Source organism: Erythrolamprus reginae, chromosome 1 (assembly GCF_031021105.1).
Source record: "Erythrolamprus reginae isolate rEryReg1 chromosome 1, rEryReg1.hap1, whole genome shotgun sequence".
Lineage (NCBI taxonomy): Eukaryota > Metazoa > Chordata > Lepidosauria > Squamata > Dipsadidae > Erythrolamprus > Erythrolamprus reginae.
In genome coordinates, this window is record NC_091950.1 from 92,563,238 (window position 1) to 92,576,545 (window position 13,308).

Sequence of the window (13,308 nt, forward strand, 5' to 3'; positions counted from 1 at the left end):
ACCTCAATGAGATGAGTTGATATAAAGTTGATAAATAAAGTCGGCCACTGATCTAGGAAAGGGAAATTATTATATGAGGATTAAGACTTGGCAATATTAGAAGATATTTTAGTAGGCTCTTCTGAAAAGCTTCAGAAGTGTTGGAAGTGGTACTCTCTGGGCAAGCCAAGCCCTTCAACAAATACATAATGTATTAGGACAGATACTCAGCAGTTAGATTGAACTGAATTCAGCAAATGTTCTTTTGGATAACTCAAAGCATAATTCACAGAGAATTTCTCTATAGAGCCACATGTTTGGTTTATTTATAAAGAAATAGGCAAATTGTTACTTTTAAATTATGCATTGTTTTATTTATTTTATTTATTTATTTATTGATTGATTGATTGTGTCGAATACACAATGAGGGTTTTAGTGGGTATACACATAGTAAAATACATGATGAAGGTTACAGAGGATATACTCATAGTAAAATATATCTAAGAAAGAATAGAAGTTATAGGAATAGAACATATCAATGAAAGAATAGAAGAAGACATATAGGAATAGAAGAAAGGTATAGGATATATAGGAGAGCAATAGCACGGGACGGAAGACACGCTAGTGCACTTGTACTCGCCCCTTACTGACCTCTTAGGAATCTGGATAGGTGAACCGTGGATAATCCAAGGGTAAAGTGTTGGGGGTTTGGGGATGACACTACGGAGCCAGGTAATGAGTTCCACACTTCGACAACTCGGTTACTAGCGTCATATTTTTTACAGTCAAGTTTGGAGTGGTTAATATTAAGTTTAAATCTGTTGTGTGCTCTCGTGTTGTTGTAGTTGAAGCTGAAGTAGTCGCCGACAGGCAGGACGTTGCAGCATATGATCTTGTGGGCAATACAGTACTTAGATCTTGTTTAAGGCGTCTTAGTTCTAGGCTTTCTAGGCCCATGATTGAAAGTCTAGTCTCGTAGGGTATTCTGTTTCGAGTGGAGGAGTGAAGGGCTCTTCTGGTGAAATATCAGTATTTTCAGTGTACAATGTATGAATTTCTCCTTAATATATATTTCCTGAGACAGAGTGTTTACTTATCATGTTTTCAAGTTGAAATATTGGTTTGCAAAATGGGGTTTTTTTTGGATAAATTTACATAAAAAAGTATACATGCCAAACACACTTTTATCATTCCTGTTTTGGATTTAAGCAACTAATAAGCCAATCCTCCATAAACAGATAAATAAATTTTCATTATTGAGTTTTAAAACATTGTTTTTTTAGCCTAGAATTTAAAAGATGGCAGGCGAATAAGCAAACATATATATATATATGCATATTTGTTACATTTCCACAATGAAAAAGTTACCAATTTCTAATAATGTCTCCCCATAAAAAGGAGTTTCCATTAGGGAAGCAGGATAGGATGTATTCAAAGAAGTAGGGAAAACAACTGAAAGCATATGATCAAAACGTCATCATTTTTAAACATGTGTCCAAAACTCAATGCAGAAAAAAGAGACTATTGCAAATCCCATCTTAAATTTTGGGAGCCCCACAGTGGATGGCTTAGTTATTAAATCTTATTTTTCTTTCTCTTTTTGTAGGTCATTGGATTTCTCAAGATGAACAGTTAAAAAAACCCCAATAACACCTTCTCCCCAACAGTTTGCAATGGTCCAATAAAGGTCGAGGAGCAAATGCTCCCTTTTTCCAAGCAATCATTGGCTTCAGCAGTGAGTTAAAGTTGTGTCACAATAGGAGCAAATGCAAAACAGGATAGCTTACCTGACATCATGGAGTAAGGTGTAGCTAGAAATGACAGGTATTACAAATATAAGAATCATGGAATGGGCTGTTAGGAAATGGCTACAGGTAACCTCTTTTTGGTGCAGTTGCTTTCTCGGTCCATGGCTCTCTTTAATTTGTGCGTGAGAAACTCCAAAAAAGCAACCTGATTGTTATCTGATATTACTCATTAGCTTTGACACAACATTTGATACTAGGTCTTTACATTCTATTTCAACACATACACATTTACTTTTGAGTGAAATATACTGCTCAAAAAGATAAAAGGACCTCTCAAATAACACATCCTAGATCTGAATGAATGAAATATTCTCATTGAATACTTTGTTCTGTACAAAGTTGAATGTGCACAACAGCATGTGAAATTGATTGTCAATCAGTGTTGCTTCCTACGTGGGCAGTTTGATTTCACAGAGGTTTGATGTACTCGGAGTTATATTGTGTTGTTTAAGTGTTTCCTTTATTTTTTTGAGTAGTGTATTTTAAAGAGCAGATGAACCAAAATATCAACATTATCAGTTGTTTTTGATAAATGCTAGAAATGAAGAAAATAAATACTGAAATCTTTGAAACAGCATATATATGGTTAGTAATGCATAATAAGCATTATCCCTGCACACTATCATAATTGGATTGCATTGTGGAATTCTTAGAATTATACCAAATCAATTGCATAGTTCAAAAATTATTACCAGATACAATTCAATAAAATGATCTGAATAGGGTTGTGAGAAAGAACAGCTGAGGACATTTAATATCTGGACTATCTTCAGTGTTGAAGATTACAGGCAATTATCTTGGCCCCAAACTGATGATAGTATTATTTAGTGGCAACCTTTTAATGATTAATGGTGAAGGACAAAATGAAAAATTATGGTGTGTGTGTATCTTACCAAGTCATTCAGGATTCTAAGTCCTAAATATGCTTACAAAATTAAATGAGCTTGTATTCAAGCTATTTTGTTAAAGACAGGACATAATCAAAAATCTTAAAAGTTCACAATATTAAGATTAACATCATTTAGAATGTGTCATAGTAAAATTATTCAATATGCTACAGAATTCTTACATAAAACTGTATATGTTGTCTGCATGTTCCTGGATTTTTCTCTGGACAGGAGCAAACAGTGGATACAAGGAAAACAAAGATTTGAAAAATAAACCAACCTATCCAGTCCCAGCATGTTCTGAGACAATAATGCCTTATTAGCATATTTGTGTCAGACAAAGGAATCACTACAATGTTTGCTTAACCTTTTCATGGTGACAGAAGCAAGTGTTTTCTGCAAGTATCATAGCAAAAATTAAGTTCCTGAGTATGTTTGGAAAGGTAAAGATTTCTGTATAGTAGGTAAAGAGCAGGGGTGGGTGCTGGTTTTCTTTGCTGTTGGTTCGTTCCTTGATGCGTTGCACTGGGGGTACACATGCATAGTACTAAACCAGCTTTTGTGCATGTGCTGAAGCAAAAAAAAAGATGGCAGTGCCTATGGCGCTGCTGGGAGAGCCGGTGCAGGGACATGGCAGGCATTGTTAGCTGCCAGATCCAACAACCCAGACTGTCAAGTTACTACTGGTTCCATAGAACTGGTCTTAACAGGGAGAAACCTACTTTCTTGCACCGAGTCAACATCATCTGGCTGGGTAAACATCAGCAAAAAAATAATTAAAAGTATCTTTAAAAGCAAATCTGTAAAATAACATAGCAGTTTGATTCTTATTAAACTAATGCTATATAAAAATATCTTGTTAGATATTAAAATGCATGCTTGAAAAACAATCTGCAGTAATTGTGCGTTCACCACATCTTTAATTTCAGACTTCACTTCTGTGGAATAGATTCTCAATAGAAAGCTCAATTATTTTTTAATATGATTTTGATAAGGATACAATTAAGATTTCCTAGATGAGTACAGGGTATATTGTAATTAGAGTGAGTTGTGTGGTGGTCTTTGTTATTGTCCAGAATTCCAAGTAGTGTCTTCTTCTAATCATAAATTGCTACTGCAAGTTGTTGCAAGAGCTCTATGGTTTCATTGATGCATAAATTTAAATTCTTCAATACACCTAATGGAAAATGTCTTGTTCTTGTAAGAGAGGTGAGAAATTTAAACAAATCTTCAGTTAGAGTGACTTCCTGGGGGGAGAGTGGCAAGAAAAAGCAGCAGAAACACAGAGATGGTTTCTGAAGGAATCTGGTTGAGGGAACCTCAGTTTGCAGGTCATAGATTGGGTGCTTGGAGTACATATATTGCTAACTTCTGTTCTTCAATCTCACCACCACCACCATCCAATCCCGCAAATAATAGTAATTTCATTTAAACATGAATTGCTGACTCTGCTTTCCCCCAAGGCGGTTGTTTGCTTCCACCTAACACAAGTCTTGGCGTGAAAATGGAAGTGGACAGAGACATTCAGTACAATCTTCCTCCTTATGTTATAGGTAACATACTACTTCCATCCAGCCATTCCAAGTGTTATAGAATTGACAAGATAATTTGTATTTTTGGCCCTTGCTCTTTCCTTTTCAGTGGTTAAAAAATATGTCTCTTGCAAATATTGATAGTTTTTGGTTATATGCAAGATATATCTCTAAAAGTAAGCCAATGGCTCTAAAGGTTGCACGCTCAGTTTCCTTTCCATCTTCCATTATTTTTCAAAACCCCAAAGCACGGCTTAGAATACATAGAATACAAAAGACATTGAGACTCTGGAGAAAGTGCAGAAGAGAACAACCAGGATGATTAGGAGGTTGAAGACTATAACATACGAAGAGCAGTTACAGGAACTGGGCATGGCCAGTCTAGCGAAGAGAAGGACCAGGGGAGACATGATAACAGTGTTCCAATATTTGAGCAGCTGGCACAGAGATGAGTGGGGTGGTGGTGGAGTGGGGGGTCAGGCTGTTTTCCAAAGTACCAGAAGGCTAGACAAGAAATAATGGATGGAAGCTGACAAAGGAAATAAGGAGAAACTTTCTGACGATGAGAGCGATCAACTAATGGAATAGCTTGCCTGCAAAGGTTGTGAGAGATCCAACACTAGAGACTTTCAAGAGGAGGTTGAACAGGTTGTTCAAGGTGCCTAATCAATCGGACTGTCATTTATCCGAAATGGTGCTGGGACTCCTTCTAGAGCGAGGGGTTGGACTAGATGACCTACAAGGTCCCTTCCAACTCTAATAATCTGTAATCTGTTTTTAAAAAAAATCTGTTTTTCCTTTTTTCTATTTGTCTTAGAAAGGTTGTGCTAATAATTGTGATTCAAGGTTAGACAGATTTATATGTTGGCTCTCATGAATGTTACTTTGTTTCTTTAGGTAAAAGGTGAGAGAGCTATGCTAAATGAAATCAAAATTCATGACTAAATGGTTTTCTTAGTGCAAAGAAAACTCCAAATGAAAGAAATTTCCCACAAAACATAGATGACTAGGTTTGTTCATGTTTGCCTGGGTTTATAGCCTCCTAATTTTTTAGAGGAAAGAAGCAACAGTTAGCTTTGAAATCACTTATATTCAGGTGTGATTATGGAAGTCAGAATTGACGAAGAAGGACACTTTCTGCACATTAATATTCAAGTTGTTATACTTATCAAAGACTATAGAAGAAGAGTGAATGTGATCCGTAACAAAGGGAAGTGAAGCCTTTAATCTCATCAAGAAATAAAATAGAAATTTCAATGGCAGAATTTGATCGTGTTGATAACACATCTTATATTCCATTCAAGATTATGGGCATTCTTAAGAATAAATGGTTAAGATCTTTGCTTTCAAACTCAATCAACCACATTTGATTTTCGCTTTTCTCTGACAGATGAGTTGAAGAGTTTATTATATTAGTAATTGTCACAAAGAGCACTAAAGCACTTTTAGAGGATAATTTTCAATTCTAGTCAGTTCCCATAAGGGTTGAACTGGTGACAAAAGAAAGACTGGCATCTATTAGCATAACTCTTACTGTCCATCCAGTTATCTGAAAATGAAGTGTTACTTCTTTTACATATGACATAAAGGTTAACAAAATTTAATATCCTTCTGTAAGAGAAAATGAGAAATATAATTGTTATAATAATGCCTTAGAAATATGTCTTGGGAGGAGTGATCATTCTATTCACACACAACATATTTATTTTTTTCATACATAGGTGACTTCTTTAGTGATCTAGAAAGGATTTTGATACCAACTGATTCATACAGAGAGAGAAGGCACAGCCAAATTTCAGAACTAAACAAGGGATGCTGAAAAAGAAACCTTAAGAAAATGTAAAGACAAAAATATATGAAAGACGTTAAATTATATTTACAACAATAACAATATAAACAATATATATTTATTCTCCTAATATCAGATTATCTAGAAAATGGGTGGGGGATCAATGATCCCCTACATATCGGACTACCAATCTCATCCCAATTGATAATGGGCTGCTAAAGATTATCAACTGGAAGAGCACATACTTTCTGTCTTGATCTAGAATATTACCTTAAATTCTGTTAAAATTGAAGTATGACAGGATTTGAACATTATTTATACAGATAGTCCTTGACATGAGTCCAGAATTATGGTTGTGAATTGTGATTATAAGTCAAGGTGTCACGTGACTGGACCTGATTTTTTTGGGGGGGCAGTTGTTAAGCAAATGCAGCAGTCATTAAGTGAATGCCACAGTCATTAAGCAAATCAGTTGTCCCCAGTCTGTATTATTTTGCTGGAAACGAAGTGAATGCCAGAAACCAGCCAAAAAATTACAACAAATTACAGTCACCTGGTCAAGGGATACTGCAAACAGCTGTACAGGTGAATCAGTTACCAAATACCCAAAATGTGTTCACATACCTAACTGATGATGGTGTTGCGGCCATCGTAACTGACAGTTGTTAATTGACCAGTTGTAAGTCAAGGACTAGAATAGCAACTGCGCCTGGATTTATATAATGATTTGCAATGCTTTTTAGCCCTCTCTAAGTGGTTTTCCGTGTCAGCATATTTCCCCCAACAATCTGGGTCTTCATTTTACTGACCTCAGAAGGATGGAAGGCTGAGTCAATCTTGAGCTAGTGAGAATCGAACTGCCAAACTGCAGTAGCCCAACAATATTGCATTCTAACCAATGTGCTACCATGTGTGTAATACCTATATTGACCTGTGGTTATTAAGAAATGAGATATTTTTCAGGACCATTAGCTTGTTTGACATCTTCAGTGATGGTTTTTCCCCCCAGAAATAATTTGTCTTGCTTGATTGTATCAGTATTTCTTAACCTCAGCAACTTCAAGATGGCTTGACTTCAACTCTCAGAAGTACCCAGCCAGCATAAATTGTTATCAGTTATCTATTTTGCTCCTCTTTCTCAATGTAACATCTTTCCTTCCATTCAAATACAGTGTTTGTCTATATTGTTTATCTGTATTGAGCATTTAGCCAGAACATAGCTTAACATTATTTCGCCAAATTTCTGCTCTTTTACTAAACCTTGTCAAAGTGGCCTGACTTTTGTTATCTGATGATTTTCCTTATGGCAGTTGCAATATCAAAGCTAATGTGAAGTTAATAAGTAGTTGTTTAATATAATTAAGGTATTAGTAACAGAGGTTTTTTTTTTCAAAAGGCAACTGGACTGTTTTTCTTTGACCAAGGAGAAGATGCTTTGCTTCTCATTCAAGAAGCTTCATCAATTGTGACTATATGGTGGGAGGATGCAGTGATAGCTTCTGACAGCATGGTGGGGCAGAATGGAAGGATTACAGCCATCTGGTTATTAGCACTGTCTGAGAGCTGCTGTCTACTTGGAGATTTATCTTTGCTGTGAATATGTTCCCTTAGAACACAATGATCTATATCTATTCCAAAGTGAAGGAAAGGTAAAAAAAATTGTAGATAAGGTATAACTGTAGAATATGGATATAAGGTGAAATGTAAGGTAAGTTTCAGAGAAGAGATATTAGTAAGCATAAGGAAGAGATCTATCAACATGTATAGAATAGCAAAAAATTTACTTTAGCACAGGAAACAATGAATGAACATGCCTGTGTTGGCAATCTTAGAACACTGAAGTGTGAGTACGAAATACAAACAAAGGCATTTTTGATGGGGAACAGAAATTTATAAAAACACAGGAAAAAAAATCAGACTCAACAGTAACAATGATTGCCCAAAGAATCAATCTGGATTAAAGGCATTTGTAAAATAATATTTTTGAAATACAAAATGAGATTAAGTAGTGATTTCTTTTTAAGAGTGATACAAATGTCTTTGTCCTATTATCAACAAGTTGTGATGTTATCTTCATTCGTAAAAAGATGCTTTACCCAATTTAAACAAAAACTAAAAGCATTGCATTTTGATAAATCTGCATTTTTGTAAGTATCCTGTTTAAGAAAGCACGCTTTTTATTTCTAATTTGGTTATGATGTTCAGTGAAGAGGGCAGAGAAATCAAAGGAGTTATCGGAGGGCAATATCTAATTCTAACTCTGTCTAACTATTGACAATTAGTATTAAACTTTCATTGCTCTACTTATTTTTCTCCTAGAGAAGAAGTATTCACTGTCATTGCTTGGCTTATTCCAAATTGAAATAGGAATGCTGTTAGTCATGAAGTGCCATGGCCAATATCAAATCAGTTTTAAGCTCTAAATTCTACATTTGATAGTATTTTTACTAGCCTTAATTCTAGTCTAGAATAAAGTGTATTTCTCATTTAATCATATTTTTACAGCTTATTAGCAACAAATGTTATCTTAAGGCGAACTATAATTTATGTACCTCTTTATGGAATTTTTAAAAAATCAGTATTTTAAGCAGTCATGAGAGCAATAATGCTATAGGGGGAAGACCTGAACTAAAAATATTTTTTCACTGTGCAGCATCCTGAAAGCAATAAGTTAGTTCTCTTATACTGAAATTATTTCATTCACTTCTTAACACCTAGAAGTGTCACATTATGCAAATGACTATTGGTCAATTATACTTAACTGCAATAGTGTTCCTGAGGCACATAATTTTTAAAATATAGAAATATTCCATACAGTAGTTAAACATTTTCATTCACTTATGTCAATTTCTTAGATGATTTAAATCCTATATTTTTAAGTTAATCTGTATTTGTGATGTTCATAAATTGTACTGTTAAAGTATCTTTCAAGGATTGCAGTTTTAAGATTACTCAAGAAAAATAACACAACCTTATTAAAACCTTTTAAATTCAACATTTATGCATCAGCAGTATATTTGTGCTCATTTAATTTTTGAACCATGGTATCCTCTCTTTCCCCAAGACTGAAAACAGGCTTAACACAATCATCTTTTAAATAATGATTCAGGATTTTTTTTATTCATTTAAATTTCAGTATCATTACAGAAAATGTTATGGTACAGAGTTGTTTAACATTAGTTTTTATTTCTTATTTAATTTCCACATGAATGCTGGTAACACTAATATCTGTACAAGATCAGTCTTTGATTTTTTTTTAAAGATTTTAATTCTGTACATTTTAAATGTATTGGTTAAAAAGGCTGTCAGCACTTAAGGAAGCAATTTTGTTGTTGTTGTTTGTTTAAACAAAAGGTATCCAGTTACTGCCCAATAGTACTGAGCTGGGTGGCTGCTGGGATGACAGGTATCCCTGAACGCGCAGCAAGGAGGAAAACCTTGGGGCTTGATCGGGTTCCCAGGGCAGCCACTCTGCTTTTGGCACTGTGCACATCAACACGAGATACGATAAAGAACAAGCAGAAGCTCTCGGTGAAGCAGTTATGAAGCATACTAATAAGGGAAAATCCAAGTGTTGTCTACACTAGTATAAATAAGCAGACAGCCTTGTTTTAAGAGCATAAGTAGTTGAATCTTAAAGATGAGAAAAAACACAAGTTCTGCAGGCACCTACCGCTGTCTACTAAAAGCTACTGCTATTGGAACTAGCATTGAACACACAAAGCAATTGCAAGAAATGAAAAAGTTGCTTTGATATAATCAGAATAAATTCTTTTAAGATTTGTTTTTGAAGGTTTTTTTTAAAAGGTATTTATTTAAATCCATTTGAAATATAGTTCAAGGTGTTTATACTGATCAACTTTTATCCAATTCAGAAAAACTAGCTGTGCCGTTGCATATTACAGGATACAGTCAATGATATGTGGACATGCATCAAAACTTCTCTCCTGCTGGTAACATCATAGTCTTCCAATGACCATGACGTCAACCACCTCTCCCTTATGAAGTTCCACATACTGCTCTGTCTTTGGAGGTAGCATCAACAGTCCATTGGCACTGCGCATACTCATCAGACGACTGCTCATCTGATTCCCTATAGAAAGCAAATAAGATTCATTAGCAGAGCAAAGGCCATAGGTTAATACAGTCCTGTATTACAACAACTCTATTGCTGCAGGTGGTCAGGCACAGTATTCTTTCTCATTACAGCCACCTAAATTTGATAGGAAACCAAAGCACAGTGCATAACATCAGAACTATTTCTCTTTTAGGGATATGCAATTTTTTTAAAAAATGTGTAAGCATATAGATGTTACTGATAGCCACCAATGCAGTTTACAGTAATTTATTTTGGTAATCCAAAATGGATTAGGTTTCATGATTTAGTCTATTGAAAGCTAAACTGATACTTATCTCTTCATTTTGTGGTAATACATTCCAAGGATTAATTATAGTAATTATTATATTACAGAATTTAAAAACAGACAAATAATAACACTGAAAATAGTTGTTATAATAAAATAAACGGAATGGCATTTCTAAAATAATTCTATCATAATAAACTTGTTGGAACATAAATCAACATTAAGATATTTATCTGATTTATTTCTAGGATGCACTGGTGGTAATCTGAGATTTGCATTGGGCAACACGTGTCCGTTTTGTCAAGGCACAGCTCTTCTCTTTTCACAATACAGTAATGTAACTGCAAAATAATCTCTTCTTCATTTTCAATGAAGGACTTTTCAGCTAGGCTTTTTTGAGAGACACTTGGAAAAATAAGGAAACAAAACACAATTAAACTATTTTTCTTTTACATGGGAATATAGGAAACCTGTTTGTTGAATCACACCATTGGTCTGTATTCCCTAATGCTGTCAGTGCTAATTAATTAATCAATCAACCAACTAATCAATGCCAGAACTTTTATAAAATGTGTTCCATGCTGAACCATGCATTCTTTAAGTACAAACCAGGTGTGGATTCTTCCCGATTTGGACTGGTTTGCCCGAATTGGTAGTAACCCTCTGATGACATCATAAGGACGTCACTGAACAGGATCGGTCAGTGCTGGTCTGAGCATGCACAGAAGTTGAGTTACGGCACTGTGCACGCAGTCACCATCTTTTTTTTTGGCTCCCCCGCCCCCGATCTTTTGTTACTGCGTATGTGCATGCAGGAAAAGTGCACCCGCTCCCACGTGGTACGGGAGGGAGGAAAGCGGCAACGAGGCAAGTTGGAACCCACGCCTGTTACAAACTCATTTAAAAGTATTCAAGGGCTGATGCTTAAAGTGCCATTTTCTCAACATAAATGATAAATGATCCATTACAGTAATTATATCACAATTTCACATGCTCCTAAGAAGACTACTGAAACAGCTTTCCAGAGAAGAACTGATAACAATCCTTTCGACTACAAAACAGATTCCATAAATGTACAAAGAATAATTTACAGTATTATGTTTTATGATGGAGGCCCAATTAAAGCTTTAAAACGTTTACTGCAATATTGAAGACTTTTAATCCTTCGGAAGAATCCTCTAACATAAATATGGGTAGAGAAGCTCAATATTGACAGTAACTCTGGCAGCATGAACATGCAGACATTATAATTATTCTTACTTGAAGTTGCATTCTATACATAGAAACATACATACATGCATGCTTAGCATTTTTATTTCAGAAGGGGCATTTTGGGAGAGGGTATTAAATAAGAAGTTATGACAGCTACAAAGTCACTCTTCTAACCACTTCAAACTATTTCTGTGAGATTCCTACTGTATGGAAAGGCTGTGCAAATCATTTGATGAGGTGCTTTTCTTGTAGGAAAAATGTTCCCCTGCATCTACTCCCTAACCCTGTAAAGCAGCCAGGCTGAACTTGTGACTGACTACCTGTTGGATGGTCTCAAGGAATGGGTCCAGAAAGATGTTTTATTCAGAAGCTAAGGGTCTTGTTGAATTATTTGCAATACTTACTAATAGTGATTGGAAAAGGAAAATATTGGATATAATAATATAATTGAAGGGTTTGCACCAAGCTGTACACAACAAGTTAAGCTTGTTTTGGTTTTCAAAATGAACGTTTCCCCCAAGTACTGGTAAATAAAGAATCCAGATGCAAAATTAAAATACCTATTTCATTCCCTAGCCAGACATCTGGTTCATGAATTTTTGTATCAGGAAACACCAATTTTGTTAATTACTTAGTACTTAAAGGAAATGATGCTCCTGACAGTCAAGTAAATATTTCAATTTTATAAAATGTAAATAAAATATGTTCTCCCACCAAACCTAGATCTTTTCTGTATACAATGAAATATTTGATGTCAAGACTTCAAAAGGCAAATAGAAGTTGCATCAATTATACAGTATAATTGTATATACACATAATGGAGACTGAAACAATCAGAAGATTTTCATGCCTGCTTATTTTATATCTGGGTGAGATTCAAATATAATTTGAAACAAGAAAGGATAAAGGCTGGGGAGGGGAATTCCTTTACTGTTACGTGTCTTTGTTTATTATTTCAAATATTAATTTGCTATTAAGGGAAAATACCAAGCATTCGTGTTTTGTTGCATTTCATGTTTCAAACTTGTGAACTCGACAAACACTGCCAAAGGCAGAAAGAGGTTGCAAGCACTAACCTGTACTTTGTGCCCAAGGCAGTGGTTCTTGGTGATGCCAAGTCAGTATGCACCGATGGTATTCTGGACGAGGGTCCAATTTTACATCACATGATAACTGTAGAAAACACACAAATTGAATATAATGACATTAGGAAATTTAAAATGCCCCTCTTCAAGGGGACATATTTAGCTCATAGAAGCAAATAACGTGTATGAAACAAAGAGATTAATTAATTGAAGTACACCATATACATGTATGTTAGTTTTGCCCCAAACTTCACTCTTAATATCTTTATGGATTTATCCTATCATGTGTCCTTGACCCTTTCCCCAAACAATATTGTTGCCTACGCAACTTTTGACATTCTAAACCAAACAAGGTTTGAGAGAGAAAGACAATGGAGTAGATAAAATTCCATTCAAAAACCTATTAAATATTTAGCTATGATTAGTAAAAAAAGCTATGCAATCTGAAATAATACATAAAACCGATAAATGTAAAAAGGAATTTAGAAAGATTATAAGGCACTGGAACAAATTAATAGTTTTTCTATTTCAAGAAAAAAATCAGCATTTTTATGTGTGTGAAATTTGGATTTGTAGAAGCTGTATAAATCTTTATAAACTTAAGTTCAAATTGCAATGCTGTTATCACTTTGCAAACTTAAATAGTTTTACA

General features: G+C 34.8%; 1 protein-coding gene across 10 annotated transcripts in view; it reads right to left on the reverse strand.

The window, feature by feature from the left end:
• Positions 1-9,086: 9,086 nt before the first annotated feature.
• GPHN (gephyrin) overlaps positions 9,087-13,308 on the reverse strand; it is a 255,398-nt gene continuing 251,176 nt past the window's right edge. For all 10 annotated transcript variants that reach the window (XR_011559725.1, XR_011559728.1, XR_011559726.1 and 7 more), the window contains 2 exons: positions 12,648-12,744; positions 9,087-10,088 (listed from right to left, as the gene is read on the reverse strand). Coding sequence is in view for 7 of the 10 variants with exons in the window: in XM_070759242.1 (XP_070615343.1) it covers positions 9,955-10,088; positions 12,648-12,744 (231 nt within the window). In the remaining 3 variants the exon portion in view is untranslated. The remainder of the gene's footprint in view (positions 10,089-12,647; positions 12,745-13,308) is intronic.